At 38.1% G+C, this 18,419-nt stretch overlaps 1 protein-coding gene across 2 annotated transcripts in view; it reads left to right on the forward strand.

The window, feature by feature from the left end:
• LOC106081309 (probable multidrug resistance-associated protein lethal(2)03659) overlaps positions 1 to 18,419 on the forward strand; it is an 88,926-nt gene that overhangs the window by 22,910 nt on the left and 47,597 nt on the right. For both annotated transcript variants that reach the window (XM_013243191.2, XM_013243201.2), the window contains exon 3: positions 15,059 to 15,144. In XM_013243191.2, coding sequence (XP_013098645.2) covers positions 15,059 to 15,144 — 86 coding nt within the window. The remainder of the gene's footprint in view (positions 1 to 15,058; positions 15,145 to 18,419) is intronic.

Here is an 18,419-nt window from a genome sequence, read left to right on the forward strand (position 1 = left end):
TTTGGGAGTAGACCATGAATCTGACAAGACCAACTATCTAGGTGACGTGCCACCACCATAACAACCCCCAAGTAGGACGTATTTGCTCACCAAGACAATTTGGGTCTTTAAGGGAGTGGAGCTCGATACTCATAGTTTTTAGGGCCCATACCCCAAATCGGACATATTAGCTGTTTTTTTCCATAAGGGGTTTAAGTGAATGGTATTTGAGATTAGAAAACGAATTTGATATCCAATTTTGAGGCCAATGGCAACATGGGGTTGAAATATATGAGAATAGAGCACGTTGCTGATATATTTTCAGGGCTAAAATCGGGCATATTTACCGACCATGTCAATGTGGGGCTTAAATGAAAGGAATTGGGGGGTAGAGCAAGAATTGATACCCACTTTCGGTATCAATTTTCTGGAGGTCTACCCCCTTCCCAAAATACCCCACAAACAGCAATTATTTTACTGACCATCGCAATATGGGGCTCAAATAAAGGAATTTGGGAGTAGAATTCGAATTTGATATCCAAATGTAGGACCATGTCCATGTAGGGCATCACCCCTTCCCCAAAACACCCCCCAAAGGGTAAACATTTTTCGACCATACCAATATGTGGCTCAAATGAAAGGTATTTGAGATTAGAAAACGAATTTGATAACCAATTTTGGGACCATATGTTTGGGGGACGCCTCATCCTGTAAACTCCCCTCAAAACCAATGGCAATATGGGGTTTAAATAAATGGTATTTGAGAGAAGAGCACGATGTTGATATTTGTTTAGGGTCAAGTGTCTGGGCGGACCACCTCACCCCCGAAAACACCCCTAAAGCAGACATCATGAGAATATCGGGCTGAAATAAAGTATTTTAAGAATGGAGTACAAATTACATCCAAACCTAAATTCCAATAAATAGACCAATAAAAATCATATGGGATTCAGATATATTGTTATATTGTTAAAATGTTTGTCGAACGATATACTATTTTCGTAGCATGGTATTTCACTAAAAGCTCTTTAAAATTTTGTTCCATATAAAGTAAAAGAAGACGCTGCGGAGCGGGCCCGGTCCAGCTAGTCCTGAAATATAATAGGAAAGCCTCGTAACTTTTTCCCTTGATACCCATGTTGCCTAGGTTGGTCCACTCACCTCCAAGTGGTGTTTTTTGAACCCTCGGTGGGCCCAAGGTCCTTTGCCCCAAAAACGGACTTCTGATTCGTGTTCCTGAGGTCAACTAAATTTCAGCGAAATCGAAGGTGCGCCCTGTAAAGTGCATTTTTGACGTTTTTATCGCCAGCATGACGATTATAAGTCAAATACCTGATTCCTTTATGTTTTGGTTGGAGAAATTACCCATACTTTAATTATAAGAATTTTAAATTCTTGTAGTGCGGGTGTAAACAAATTACAAATCCTTTTCTTTATTTGCAAAAATAAAACGCACCCATAATGTCATAATCATGTCTAAAATAAAACTTAAATTAATAACACAGTTATGACGTTTTACAATCATAAAAAAGCAATGCACACAATTTTAAAAAGAATTTTGCTTTTGCATTTGCAAGTGTTTTTACAGTGTAAAGGCAAAACACCAATTGAGGAAAAAATGACACAAATGTCATCAGCGTTCGTGTTTAATTCACAATTTATCTCCGCTTCCAAGAAGTAAGTGATCTACCCTCCCGACATCACTGCGTCATTTTAGAAATACTTGTTTAGACAAACACGAAATGCAAATTACTTTGTTTTATACTTATTGTTTATATTTTTATTCACATATCTTTCTCTACATGAGAACACTTATTATTGTGGCTGACAAGTGTCCGGCAACCCAACTACGAGAGTCCTTAATTTGCTTTAGGTTTATGGCTTTTTTTATTTTTATTGGTGGTGCTGTGGTAAACAAAATTATGTATGAACTGCTTTGGTAAGTTTATGACAGCTGAATGTTAGCCGCAATACTTGCATCACATAGAACGGACAAAGACTAATAAGCTCCGTTGCACGCACTAACTTAGTTAGTATGGTGGGGTGATGGCAGCATAGCTGCAAACCTAATGACAATCTGACTACCTTAATTTACAATAGCTGTGTTTTATTATACCCACCACCGGAGGATGGGGTGTATTCATTTTGTCATTCCGTTTGCAACACATCGAAATATCCATTTCCGACCCTATAAAGTATTGATCAGCGTAAAAATCTAAGACGATCTAGCCATTTCCGTCCGCCTGTCTGTTGAAATCACGCTACAGTCTTTAAAAATTGAGATATTGAGCTGGAACTTTGCATAGATTCTTTTTATACCCTCCACCATAGGATGGGGCGTATACTAATTTCGTCATTCTGTTTGTAACTACTCGAAATATTCGACTGAGACCCCATAAAGTATATATATTATTGATCGTCGTGACATTTTATGTCGATCTAGCCATGTCCGTCCGCCTGCCCGTCCATCCGTCTGTCTGTCGAAAGCACGCTAACTTTCGAAGAAGTAAAGCTAGCCGCTTGAAATTTTGCACAAATACTTCTTATTAGTGTAGGTCGGTTGGGATAGTAAATGGGCCATATCGGTCCATGTTTTGATATAAAGGGTGATTTTTTTGAGGTTAGGATTTTCATGCATTAGTATTTGACAGATCACGTGGGATTTCAGACATGGTGTCAAAGAGAAAGGTGCTCAGTATGCTTCGACATTTCATCATGAATAGACTTACTAACGAGCAACGCTTGCAAATCATTGAATTTTATTAACAAAATCAGTGTTCGGTTCGAAATGTGTTCATTCACCGTAACGTTGCGTCCAACAGCATCTTTGAAAAAATACGGTCCAATGATTCCACCAGCGTACAAACCACACCAAACAGTGCATTTTTCGGGATGCATGGGCAGTTCTTGAACGGCTTCTGGTTGCTCTTCACTCCAAATGCGGCAATTTTGCTTATTTACGTAGCCATTCAACCAGAAATGAGCCTCATCGCTGAACAAAATTTGTCAAAATTTGAACACATTTCGAACCGAACACTGATTTTGGTAATAAAATTCAATGATTTGCAAGCGTTGCTCGTTAGTAAGTCTATTCATGATGAAATGTCAAAGCATACTGAGCATCTTTCTCTTTGACACCATGTCTGAAATCCCACGTGATCTGTCAAATACTAATGCATGAAAATCCTAACCTCAAAAAAATCACCCTTTATATCCTTTTTTGCCTAAGAAGAGAACTTAGCTTGTTTTTTTTTTTTTTTTGCCATAAGCAGGTTAAGTTCGAAGATGGGCCGTATCGGACTATATCTTGATACAGCCCCCATATAGACTAATCCGCTGATTTGGGGTCTTAGGCTCATAAAAGCCACACTTTCTATTCGATTTTGCTGAAATTTGGGACAGTGAAATTTGGGACAATGAGTTAAGTTAGGCCCCTCGACATCTTTTTGCAATTTGGCCCAAATCGATCCAGATTTGGATATAGCTGCCATATAGACCGATCTCTCGATATAAGGTTTTTGGCCCAAAAAGGCGCATTTATTGTCCGATTTCGCCGAAATTTGGGACAGTGAATTAAGTTAAGCCGCTCGACATACTTCTGCAATATGGTAGAGATCGGTCCAGATTTGGATATAGCTGCCGTATAGACCGATCCGCCGATTTAAGGGTTTGAGCCCATAAAACGCGTATTTATTGTCCGATGTCGCGAAATTTGGGACAGTGAGTTAAGTTAGGCCCCTCGACATATTTCTGCAATTTGGCCCAGATCGATCCAGATTTGGATATAGCTCCCATATAGACCGATTTTTCGATTTAAGGTTTTGGGGCCATAAGAGGCGCATTTATTGTCCGATTTCCCCGAAATTTGGGACAGTGAGTTATGTTAGGCTCTTCGAAATTTTTCTGCAACTTTCAGAACTGAATCTGATTTCACAATAATATCTGCTTGTAAAGTTGATCAGTGCCCAAGTCCTTCAGAAAACACACCATTAAAATATTTACCACGTCATTTAGTTTACATTCCAAATCTGAAAGCGGTTCATTCGACACTCGCAAACAGTTTTCGATCACTTCGTTGTGGTATGGATATTTTATCTCAATATCAAATTCTTTAAACCATTCGTATCCACAAAGCTGATAACGTTATTCAATTTAACGACATAAAGTGATAAACTCCGGCTTCGATCGCCAACCTTAACTTCAACGTTAAGCATTTCTTTTTTGGAGAGAAAATACGAGTGTTGCGTTTTATATTTCGGGATTTGTGAATACAAAAACAAATATTTATCATCGAAAATCGCTTTATTGTATTTCAAAATACTCCCAGTTAAGATCTATACGCTCTTGCATGCGTTTGAACCAATTGCCGAAGCACTTTTGTCACTTTGATTGAGGTAACTTCAAAACATGCATTTCTGAACGCATCAACCGCTTCTTCAGGTATCGAGAAACGTTGACCTCTAATATTATTTTTTACGTGCGGGAATAAAAAGAAGTCATTCAGTGCCAAGTCAGGACTATACGGCACATGACTCATCAAATTGATGTTTTGAGTGCTCAAAAATGCAGTTGTTTCGAATTTTTGGAGCATTTCTTTCGACACTAAAATTTTTTTGAGCGATTGACAAATTGTTTTATATCCAACGCGACCAAATTTTTTGTCAGTCAAATTTTCATACAATATTGAATGTATGCTGGTCCCACTAATGCCTAAGGTTGCCTCAATCTCACGATAGGTCACATGACGATCTTGCAATATTAGTTGGCGCACAGCATCAATGGTTTTTGCAACAACAACTGATTCTGGACGACCTTCACAAAATTCGTCTTGGAGTGAACTACGGCCTCGGTTGAATTCACCATACCATCGATAAACACTGGTCCTTCATCGCCAAAAATTTAATTAAGTTGATCGATGCACTGTTGTTGAGTTAATCCACGTCGAAAATTGTGAAAAAAAAGAACGAAAATGTTCACGATCATCATAGATGCATTTTCGCTATTAATACGATTCAAATACAACATACCAACGCACGGCCCTTGAAGCCATCACACCTAATATGGTTGAAAAGTCTTCTAACCAAAGACGAAAGGCGACCCATAGTGGTTGGCGTGTGTTGCTATCTTTGGCTTTCCTTTTCCATTTGCATCTCCAATCATCCATCACGTCTCGAAAGAGAAACAAACAAAAAAAGTTCACGATTTAATTCCATTTTTCTTTTAAGTTACTGTAAACAACACAAATAGCGCTCGTATGTCAAAACGTTCTGAGTACGTATAACCTCAAAAATGTCAAGCTTTACGATAGAACTGTCAGTTGGCAGATTGCAACACAAGGGTTGTCCAATCGCGAAATCTAAAAGGCAACCCTCGTAGCTTCTCCATACGCTTTTAATTTTTTATAACTTGAACAACATAAAGTTTTTTGTAGATGTCAAGCCCAATCAATGAGCATGAAGCTCCAGTGTCTGCCTTATAATTGATCATCAGTTTCCCATTATTTCCATTTCTATCACAGACAAATTTTCGCTGCGTACAACAGAACTAAACTAGTCGGGAAGATAGGTTCGAAATCTGCTCTATTTTGTGAAATATGTACCTTTGGAATGTGAAAACATTTTCAGAGTATTAGATTTCACCCAAAAATTTCTCGATCTCATACAGCGAATATAAGAACATAATTTGGCTTTTCAAATTGTTGACGCTTGATCAGGATTCACTGAATAAGGTTAAGCCAAGTGATCAGCCGACATACATCTTTTTAATTTTAGGCAGTACTTCGCATTACGGATGTCAACATGTTCTCTTTATACCCTACATCACTACTGTGGTACAGGGTATTATAACTTAGTGAATTTGTTTGTAACACCGAAAAGGAAGAAAGATGGACCAATTGATAAGTATACCGATCGACACAGAATCACCTTCTGATTCGATTTAGTTATGTCCGTCTGTCTGTCCATGTTAGTTTGTTTACAAAGTCCAGGTCGCAATTTTCATTCGATCGTCTTCAAATTTGGTACAGGCATGTTTTTTGCCTAGAGACGAAGCCTATTGAAATTGGAAACAATCCGTTCAGATTTAGATATAGCTCTCATATATATATGTTAGTCCGATTTTCAGTAATAATGCAATAAAATGGTCATTTGTTAACCGATTCTCTCGAAATTTGGCAGAAAGAATTTTTTTATGACTCTTGACTTTACTGGTGAATTTCATGGAAATCGGTTTGGATTTCGATTTTCACTCCTAGAGCCACTGCAAGCGCATTTATTGACCAATCTTCCCAAAACATCGTTCAACGCTTCCCTCGACGACTGTCACAGTATGTGAGAAGTTTGCTGAAAATCAGTTCAGATTGATATAGCTCCCATATATATATTCGTCCGATTCTCTCAAAATTTGGCAGGTAGGATTTTCTTTTGACTCTCTGCATTACTGGTGAATTTCATGGAAATCGGTTCAGATTAAGATGTAGCTCTCATATATACAGGGTGGCTGATGAATATTGCTACAATGATGAATATTGCTACATTTTTTTTTCGGTGTATGGAATACATTTTTCTTTTATTCATGTTAAATTAAATTATTAAATTAATTATTAAATTATTATTAATTAAATTAATTAATTAATTAATTAAATTAATTATTAAATTATTATTATTAAATAGAAAAAAAGTTATTACATTTTTTTTTGGTAGCGGCTTTCATCAGCCACCCTGTATATCGCCCGATTTTAACTTCTGGTGTCACAGCAAGCGCATTTATTGACCCATCTTGCCAAAATTTTGCAAAACGCTTTCCTCGACGACTGCCATACTATTTTCTCGAAATCGGTTCAGATTTAGGTATAGCTCCCATATATATGTTCGTTCGATTTTGAGAAATATTGGAAGAAAGTGCTCAGTTTTAAATGGATTCTTTCGAAATGTTGCAGGAAGGATTTTCTTATGACTCTCGATAATACTGGTGAATTTCATAGAAATCGGCCCAGATTTAGATATAGCTTTCATATATGTATATCGACAGATTTTCACCCCTAAAGCTACTGCAAGCACATTGTTTGACCAATCTTGCCAAAATGTTGCACAAAACTTTCTCGACGACTACCACATTATCTGAGAAGTTTGTTCGACATCGGTTCAGAATTAGATATAGCTCCTATATATATGTTCGTCAGATTTTGGGCAATTTGCAATAATGTTGTCATTTGTCAACCGTAGTTATTACAGTTTGAACATATTTGCTCGCCGAGGTCCATCAAAATTGGTTAGGAATTGGATATACAATAGCTCCCACATTGTACTTATCCGGCACCGCCCGACTTTTGTCCTTCCTTACTGGTTTAACTTTCATTCTTTGTTTACGTTTTCTCCTATATGATGAAATTTTCAAGCGGCAAATTTGACATCCTCAATGATGTTCATGGGGCCTATCCACTTAGTGAATATAAGTGAATCCTAACGCTCGATTTAAAGCCCATATTTTAGTCGGCACCTCGGCTGCCGTTTTAAAAAGTTGAGTGCAACTTTGTAAAAAAAGTGAAATTTTCATTTAGAAATCGCTGTGCAAAGTTATCAGCTCGAAATGCGGCCAGCAACACGGTCGCTTACCCTGTCCTAGGCATACATCCCATACATATTCAAGTACATAGCCAGAGATGGGTGCAACAGAGACGTAGGGTGGCCATTAGAATTACGAATTACATTGTGGTGAATTTATTTAACATTTGTATTGCGATTGCAAATGTTGTTGTTGTTATTGTTATTGATATTGTGGCGCAATCATTGTACGTATTGTGTGCACTTTAATTGATTCACTTATTAAGTGTTTAATTGATACATACACTCTCTACTCTGGGCATTTATTTACATAGATGTAAGTATGTTTGTATTGCGTATGTTCATAAAAATATTTGTTTAGATTAATCGAAGCAATAAAACAATGGCAATTCATGCCATTAACAATGGTCGTTGTTGTTGTTGCTGCTGTTTTTGCCTTCAATGAATGAAAGGAAAAGTCAACTGAACATTTTAGCATCTGTTGTATCCCAGATGTCCCAATACTTTAACCGCACACAGTGTTTGGAAACATTCAAGACAGCGTATTCGAATCTGCGTTTCACTTGGGCTGCTGGAAAACTTCATCTAAATAAAATTTCGCTAAAACTTCAATAGGACTTTAGTGAAATATTTATACTCAATTTATAATGTGAAAATAGTATAAAACACGTGGTGCCAACGAGTCATGCGATAAACCGGCTTGGGATGAATCTTTCATTTACAAGTTTATATAAATATACATATTATTTATTAGGGACCACGGCACATTGTACTATGTCGCAATTTTATGTAAACATTGGTCAAAATAAGAATGAATGTAATTTGGCATAGTTACTTCTTATTATTAAGAAATCCGGTCGAACTTCCCTATAATGAATCTTGACGGGATCAGAAAATAACTTGTTTAAATGGAAACTTCATTATATAGAAATTATATTTTTCCACACCTTTTTTTATAAAAAAATTAATAAAGCATATTAGATGGGGTTACACTTTTAAATTGTTTTTCTCAACAAAACCTCCAAATACCAAATAACAAATCAATTGTATAGAAGTTATATTTTTTTCTTCTTTATTTAAAACCAGCTGGACAGGGCCCGCTCCGCTGCGCCTTCCTTTATTTTATATGGAACAAAACTATCCTTTGCAAATTTATTTTCGACAAACAAAGAGCTTTTAGTAAACTACAATGTAACGAAAAATAGTATATGTAGACATATCGCTTGCCTAATAGCACAACAATATATTGGGTTGCCCAAAAAGTCGGTAATATAGTAGTAATATAGTCGGCGTTGACAAATTTTTTCAACGGCTTGTGACTCTGTAATTGCATTCTTTCTTCTGTCAGTTATCAGCTGTTACTTTTAGCTTGCTTTAGAAAAAAGTGCGCGAAATTTTGTTTACATTTGTTTGTTTGGCGTCAATTTTAATATGGGTACCACATGTATTGAAAGAAATTTATTTAACAAACTGAATCAACGCTTGTGATATGCACCTTAAACGCAATGAATTCGATCCGTTTTTAAAACGAATCATAACTGATTCAACAAACGATTAATTCGGATGTTTACTGTCAACAATTGGACAAATTGAATACAGCCATCAAGGAGAAGCGACCAGAATTGGTCAATCGTAAAGGTGTCATATTCCACCAGGACAACGCTAGACCGCAGACATCTTTGGTCACTCGCCAAAAACTGAGTGAGCTTGGCTGGGAACTTTTGATACATCCACCATATAGCCCTGACCTTGCACCATCAGAGTACCATTTATTTCGATCTTTGCAGAACTCCTTAAATGGTAAAACTATCGGCAATGATGAGGCTATAAAATCGCACTTGGTTCAGTTTTTTGCAGATAAAGGCCAGAAGTTCTATGAGCGTGGAATACTAAATTTGCCAGGAAGATGGCAAAAGGTTATCGAACAAAATGGCAATTTTATATCTGATTAAAGTTCATTCTAAGTTTTATTAAAAATGCATTTACTTTCTTTTAAATAATCCGCAATTACTTTTACCCAATAAATGCCTTTATCTGAATCCCATGTTATCTTTATTGGTCTACGAATTCGCTCGAAGGGCTTAGGGTCATTTATTTGAATTCGATATTCCCATGTGGATTTTGCGATTTCCCAATTTGCCATGATCGATACTAGTGCTTTACTTTCAAATACCATTTATTGAAAACCCATATTGCCATTTGCTTAAGAAGAGTTTATGGAATGAGGCTTCTCCCAAATACTTAGCCCCAAAATTGGCTATCAAATTCGATTTTTAATCTCAAATACCTTTCATTTGAGTCACATATTGCCATGGTCGGTAAATTTGTACTCTTTGTGAGGTGTTATGGGGAAGGGGCGGTGCCCCAAATACATGGTTCCACATTTGGATATCAGATACTCCCAAATTTCTTTATTTGAGCCCTATATTTCGATGGTCAGATGGTTCCAGAGAAAAATTACCATAAATCGGCGGTACGTTTGTATGGGACCTACACCATAAGTTGAACCGATCTGAACCATATTCGGAACAGTTGTAGATAGGTTTTTTTTTCATTCCAAATTCAGCCAAAAAAGAAAAAAATATGCGCATTTTATAAGCTTAAGATGTTTTATTTGGAGATTCGTATAGCTGACATTGCCATGGAGATTGATCTATGATCTACGAGGGCATGGTATTTACATTATGCATTTTTAGATCTCGTCAGCTCTTTCTCCAGTGTCCTAAATCATGCACATCGATTCGGCAGATCAAAACTTAAAGCCCCTTGAAGGTTGGAGAAATGGAAAGTGGGTAATTTTGACACCCCGTATTAAAGGTATAGGCCAACAATGCCACTTTCCTGAAAGCCCATGTCCTCCTCTACAAATGTGTAAAATAGTTTCTACGGCTCCGATCAACAGGTAAAAAATTGTGAACTTATTTCCAATATTTTTGGCGTTTGGCCCATTGTGTGTAGGAGCATGAGAGCAAATAAAGATGATGTGAAAAAATTTGGTATTTATGTGGATTGTGGCTAGCCTTTCATCCACCGGAGAAATCTGGGAAATATGGTATTTGAGTCTCCGGCTAACCACAAATCCACAACCAAATTCATGCCTCGTTTGATGTCAGCTATAATATAGAGGCCACCGTAGCGCAGACGTTAGCATGTCCGCCTATGACGCTGAACGCCTGGGTTCGAATCCTGCCGAGACCATCAAAAAAAATTTTTCAAAGGTGGTTTTCCCCTCCCAATGCTGGCAACATTTGTGAGGTACTCTCCAAAAAGGTGTCGCACTGCGGCACGCCGTTCGGATTGGGCTATGAAAAGGAGGCCCCTTATCATTGAGCTTAAACTTGAATCGGACAGCTCTCATTGATATGTGAGAAGTTTGCCCCTGTTCCTTAGTGGAATGTTCATGGGCAAAATTTACATTTGCAATATAGGGCGTCACATTTCGGTGTTGTTGTGGAGCCTTTCCCGAGCGATCGAATCTCCTGTATGGGAGTAATGTCTGTCCTGTACTACTCCTATACTTCCGTCAGTGCGTATATATAGAGGGTGCACTCTCTTTGTAAAGAATTCGAACATTCCTGGTGCAGATACGCAAATCATGGTCCTTAAAACGATTGCGAGGGTTGTCAACATAGGGGGGATTCGTTTTCAATCTTCTTCGTTTTTCTAACCCAACCCATATTTTTATAGTTGTACAGGTGAAGTGGTGGCTCATTTTAGCTCACTACCTTTAACGGATGTTAAAGATAGCTACCCAGGTGACAGCGCTGGGAGGATTGTGTCCACATTTGAAACGAAAGAAGACCAAGATAAGTCTGTATTTCGCAAAGTTAAAACCAATTAGAACCGTTGCTTGGTTTCCGACATGACCAAGTCACCCATTGTCATTCTTTATAGAGATGAAATGTTTTCTTGTTCATTGCTCCCTATGTTGTCAAAAATACCAAACTTTGTAAATTTTTTAAAATTAATTGGAAAACTTTCACTCTGTCTTAACCAACGCTCATCAAAATGAGAAAAATACTTCGGACGGAATTTTACAGAATGGAATGGAAAAGTGAAGTGATGGTTATTTGGCCCACAGAATTAGATTTTGTACGACTATGCGCCATTCGGATACGGCTTTGTTTGCAACAGGAAGCAAACAATGAACGAACAATGCAAAATAAACCTATGCAAGTAGTGAATTTTGACAACTATAAAATTGTAAAGCCGTTTAGTTAATTCAATACTGCCCTAAACAAAACAAAACACATCAGTTTTGATATACAAAGGAGAACAATACTGCGTTATATATGCCACTTTAGACAATGGGAAAAAAGCGACAATGTTCTGCTTTGGAATCCAAATTGAGGGAACGGTGTTAGCTATAATAGAAGTCTTAATCTTCGAGTCCGCCATGACACTGTCTGATTGGAAAACCTGCGAATAAAATTAATTTTACAAGTAATGATGTATGCTGAACATGCACTGTGTGCATATCCTGCACTAGCAATCAGAAGGAGCTTCCCTTTAGATTCTCATTTGTAAGTTATTAGCCGTTAAAGCAGTGATTGGAAAACACACACCCACACTATGACACATGATTGTGTACATACACAACAAAATAATCCAATGCAAACCCATGGGCTTTTTTTGAATCGCTGGAGGTGTGGAATTTTCAAAAGATGTACTCAGTGTAAGGTATAAAAAGGTTTTTTAATCATGTCTATGAGGTGGGAGCATGTTATTTGCGGCGATATCCTCCCTTTCAGCTTAGACATTACACCGCGTGTGCTTTACCCCAGGGGTTTGAGTTAGCTTCTTTTCATATATACTTGAAACATCTGATTTGCTTCTGGAAGTTGCTTTCTGCAATTCATTTCTTGTGTGATGGTATTGGTCGCGTTTTGTAGTCTATTTCTGAATCTTTTATATGGCATCCTCGCCTTGAGACATTCTTTTCGCAGTGCTGCTATTTCGCTATTCCACCAATAGTTTTTTTTCTACATGCACTACTTTTTCTGCCATAATTGTTATTTCGTCTTCTTCAATTAGGTAGATGCTCCTAGTACATTTTTATACCCACCACCATAGGATGGGGGTATACTAATCTAGTCATTCCGTTAGTAACACCTCGAAATATTATATATATATTCTTGGTCGTCACAACATTCTGGGTCGAACTAGCCATGTCCGTCCGTCCGATAGAGGTCGAACGCGTAAAGCTTGGCGCTTGAAATGTTGCTCTCATACTTTATATTAATGTAGGTCATTGGGAATTGCAAATTGGTCATATCGGTTCAGATTTGGATATAGCTACCATATAAAACGATCACCCGATTTGACTTCTTGAGCCCCTGGAAGCCGCAATTGTTGGCCGATTTGATTAAATTTTGCACATATTGTTCTGTTATGACTGCCAAGTACGGTTTGGATCGTTCAAGAACCTGATATAGCTCCCATATAAACCGATCTTCCGTTCTGACTTCTTGAGATCCTGGAAGACTCAATTTTTATCCGATTTGGTGAAATTTTGCACAAAGTGTTCTGTTATGACTTCCAACAATTGTGTCAAGTACGGTCTGAATCGGTCAAGAGCCTCATATAGCTCCCATATAAACCTCAATTTTTATCCGATTTGGCTGAAATTTAATGTTATGACCATGAGCCATGTATGGTCCAAATCGGTCTATAACCAGATATTGCTCTCACATTTTAGCAGAATCTATGGTGGTGGGTTCCCGAGATTCGGCCCGGCCAAGCTTAGCACGCTTTTACTCGTTATTACTGAAACTGAAAAAAAAAATTACGATTACGCTTAGAATCTACCAAAATCGAGTTGGGCCTTCCATCCAACCAACTCTCTAAAGTTTAAGATCATTCCTAGAAAATTTGGTAGAAAAAGTATAAAACTCTTCTACGAAGCAAGGAGCTCTGTCGCAAATAAAAAAAATTAAAATTTGCAACAAAAAGAAAAGAAATATAAGTAAGAGAGATACACATATTGGAAGCTACGACTGCCGAAACCCTATATACGTGCATTACGTCATAGTTTCTTTCACGGGAAAGGAAATAATGCATATTTAAACAAATAAAAGCATGCTTAGTTCGGCCGGGGCGAATCTTAAGAACCCACCACCATGGATTCTGAGAAAATATCGGAGCTATATCTGGTTATAGACCGAGTCATAACAGAACTCTATGTACAAAATTTCAGCCAAATTGGACAAAAATTGCGGCTTCCAGGGGCTTAAGAAATCAAATCGGGAGATCGGTTTATATGGGAGCTATATCCGGGTATAGACCGATTTGAACCGTACCTGGCGGAGTTGTTGGAAGTCATAACGAAACTTTAAATGCAAAATTTCAGCCAAATCGTACAAAAAATGCGGCTTCCAGAGGCTCAAGAAATCAAATTAGGAGATCGGTATATACGGGAGCTATATCAGGTTCTTGACCTATTTGGACCGTACTTGTTGAAAGTCGTAACAAAACAATACGTGGAAAATTTTAGCCAAATCGGACCAAAATTGCGGCTTCCAGGGGCTCAAGAAGTCAAATCAGGAGATCGGTTTATATAGGAGCTATATCGAAATCTGAACCGATATGGCACATTTGCAATCCCCAATGACCTACATCAATATTAAGTATCAGTGCAAAATTTCAAGCTGCTATATATACTTTTTGGGGTCCTAGATCAATATTTCGAGGTGTTACAAAATGAATGATTAGTTAAGTGTACCCCCATCCTATGGCGGTGGATATGATAAAGCAAACAACGCAAACTGCATGCCATTGAGAGCAGAATTCTGCTTGGGGGATTGTCTTAGATAATTCTCATTTATCTATATTCATAAGAGCCACCAACCAGTCTATGTGCTAAGTTCAATTTCTATATCTATGTAGGAACTTAATATCTTAAATATTGGGTTGCCCAAAAAGTAATTGCGGATTTTTCATATAGTCGGCGTTGACAAATTTTTTCACAGCTTGTGACTCTGTAATTGCATCTGTCAGTTATCAGCTGGTCCTTTTTGCTTGCTTTAGAAAAAAAGTGTAAAAAAGGTTATTTGTTTAAAGTTTATTCTTAGTTTTATTAAAAATGCATTTACTTTCTTTTAAAAAATCCGCAATTACTTTTTGGGCAACCCAATATATTCCTTCTCTTGCTGTGTGATATTACAATGGGTGCTATATATTGCAAGCTGCTTCCCTAACCTTTCCTTACCTAACCTTACGCATCAAACAAGATAAGAATAATGATTTTGTATAGGTTTTGGTTTTTTTTTTGTTCACGTTATAAACTCATTGGTCCGGATTTTTGTTCGCTCATGTGAGTATTTTACATAAATAAATAATTGCTAACGGAAAGTAAATAAGTGTGCAATTCAAAACATATTTACATTTCAGCATACAATAAAGCGATTAGCATTCAATAGAAATTTCTTAATTATCAATGATTGTTTGTATTGTATTTTTGTTGTATACATAAAATAATCCATAAAATGTACACTTCCCTTCTTTCTTTTATTGTGCAGCTTTGTTATGCCAACATTTTTCAAAGGACGCAAAAAAGTTTTGGAAGAAACAGATCTCTACAGAGCACTAAAGGAACACAAATCCGGTAAGTTTGCTTCGTATATTGTATAAATTAGTTATAAGGCAATAGACCACTGAGTTAATTGCGTCTGTTCAAGGAATAGCATAGCAAATAACTTTCAAAAAGTTAGGCAAATGTGTGATGTTGTTAAAGCATTTCACTGGCAACACGGATCGCGATTTCTAACCTGCCCAGACCGTCATCAGCCAGATTTTTGAAATGGATTATGGTTTTAACATACCCACAACATGAGGATAGGGTGTAGGTTAGGAAAGTTTGGCAGAGAATGACGCCAAGTTATATGTCTTAGTATTCGCAAAGGCCATCATAAAAGACCCGCCTGTAAGACTGATTTTAATGCACTTTCGCGTACCCCTTGCCGCTTCGATGAAGGCCCTATGTTTGAGTGGATTATAGCCTCTGGGTTCATTTAGTGTCTGCAAGAAAAGATAACAAAGTATCCTACTTCTACTTTGGGATAGTGCAGGGCATTGACATAGGTAATTTAAACTTTCCTTTGTAGCGTTGGACCGGATACCAACGGCAAATTTTATCATTTTTAATGCCTATGCGAGACATGTATCCAGTTATGATCCCAATGACTGAATTTAAATACATCTCCTATATAAACAATAGAGCGTCTATGTTCTACTTCAAACGTTAGTCCCATATCTGCTTCGTTTGCTCACAGCCTTCGCTTGGATTATAGCCTCTGGGTTCATCTAGTGTCTGCAAGAAAAGATAACAAAGTATCCTACTTCTACTTTGGGATAGTGCAGGGCATTGACATAGGTAATTTAAACTTTCCTTTGTAGCGTTGGACCGGACACCAACGGCAAATATTATCATTTTTAATGCCTATGCGAGACATGTATCCAGTTATGATCCCAATGACTGAATTTAAATACATCTCCTATATAAACAATAGAGCGTCTATGTCCTACTTCAAACGTTAGTCCCATATCTGCTTCGTTTGCTCACAGCCTTCGCTTGCATTCCAGCGACTTAACCAAGTTTCTTTGTAGCGCTCTTTGAGGAGGTTTCACATTCATAACCGACACAAGAGGGTATTCACTAGAGAACTAGCAAGTAAATAGTTATTTTTATTCCCCTTTTTGCCCTTATGCCCCGGCACCCAGCATAGGGTCAAAGTATGGTATTCCTGTAGACCCATCTCTAACTCCCAACAAAGGTCCAGGACGTAAGATATCACGCACGTTCTGTTTAAAGACTTCAACGTTAGACTGTCGCTAAAAAAATTAAATTCTGATCTGCCGATAACACAAGTACCACACACACCCTGCTTGAAAGCTGCTACAATCATTCTCCATCCATAAGCAGATATTGACATCGAGTTCGTTGCAATAGATACCACACTCTGTTCCATTCTCCACCTTCGATGCATCAGTTAAAACGTTAATGCCTGAAAACCCAACCTCATTCGCTGTCCCTTATCCACCACGTTTATTCCTATTAGGAAGTCCCTCTGAGGAACCGAACTGAGAAGAGACATCTCCGTTATTTCCATTATAAACAAGTCTATACCTACACCTTTTATTATACCTATACCCAGCCACGGGATAGCTGTGAGCACCACACAGGCTGGAACAGTGAGGACCGTCAGTGTGGTGTTCATTGCAGTCACGAGAAGCTCAGCTGAGAGTTACCGGGCTCGTCCAAGGTTGCGGATAGTGGAATGCTCCATACGGTGTAGCTGCAACGGTAGACGCGGACAATCAGTGGCATAGAGCGGAGAGTCTCAGTGAGAGGCCGGGCGACACCGACTCTTGCACAAATACTGAGTGCCTATGATGCTCGATATGACAAGGCGAGTTATTGGCGCCACACTGTTTCTGCGGCGAAGAGGTGTCGCTGTGCGGGCCGCCGTTCGGATTCAGCTATCAGTGGCTTAAAATTGAATCAGACAGCACTTGATATGTGAGAAGGTTGCCCCTGTTCCTTAAGCAAATTTGCATAGGAATGCAAAAGATCCTGTCCGTTTCAATGGAATCAACAGCCGTCTTTTCTGGATCAATAAAGGGGTGAAGCAAGCTGTATTTTTAATTTTACTAGATTCTTTCGCTGGCGTATAAATGACTTCCTTGGAGACATTGACTACACGGATGATATATACCTCTTTGCGCATTGCTTTGATCACCAAGTGTAAGAAAAGGACATATTTATATATTGTTTGATTCTCTTTCAAGATGTGCTCAATGATCGGAGATTTTTGCAATGGAAAAGGAAAGCCAGAGATCACAACACACACCAACCACTATGGGACTCGTTTCGTCATATGATTAGAATAACTCATCGGCCATATTAGGTGTGGAGTCTTCAAGGGCCGTTCATTGGAAGGTCTTACTTATAACGTATATACTGCGAAAACATGTCCACGATGTAAGCACGCCACTAACACAAATCTGACACCTTTCACGCTATCTGTCCTTTTCCACTGCATGTATTTCTTTGTAGTGATAGACTTTTTCTCTATACGACTACTTAGCTTCCATTGCATATACATGTCGTTTTTGAACTTTTTTATACCCATCACGGAAGGATGGAGGATGGTATATTCATTTCGTCATTCCGATTGCAACACATCGAAATATCAATTTCGGACCCTATAAAGTATATATATTCTTCATTAGCGTAAAAACCTAAGACGATCTAGCCATGTCCGTCAGTTTGTCTGTTGAAATTACGCTACAGTCTTTAAAAAGAGAGATATTGAGCTGAAACTCTGCACAGATTCTTTTCTTGTCCATAAACAGGTTAAGTTCGAAAATGGGCTATATCAATCTATATCCTGATATAGCCCCCATATCGCGGATTTAGGGTCTTAGGCCCATAAAAACCACTCTTATTATCCGATTTCCTAAAATTTGGGACAGTGAGTTGTGTTAGGCTCTTCGATATCCTTCTTCAATTTGGCTCAGATCGGTCCAGATTTGGATATAGCTGCCATATAGACCGATCTATCGATTTAAGGTCTTGCGCCCATAAAAGGCGCATTTATTGTCCGATTTCGACAAAATTTGGCTCAGATCGGTCCAGATTTGCATATAGCTGCCATATGGACCGATCTGTTTATTTAAGGTTTGGCTCCATAAAAGGCGCATTTATTGTCCAATGTTGCCGAAATTTGGGACAGAGAGTTGTGTTAGGCTCTTCGACATGCGTCTGCAACTTGGCTCAAATCGGTCGATATTTGGACATAGCTGTCGTATAGACCGATATCTCGATTCAAGGTTTTGGGCCCATAAAAGGCGCATTTATAATCCGATTTCTCCATAATT

The sequence above is a fragment of the Stomoxys calcitrans genome, chromosome 2, assembly GCF_963082655.1.
Source record: "Stomoxys calcitrans chromosome 2, idStoCalc2.1, whole genome shotgun sequence".
NCBI lineage: Eukaryota > Metazoa > Arthropoda > Insecta > Diptera > Muscidae > Stomoxys > Stomoxys calcitrans.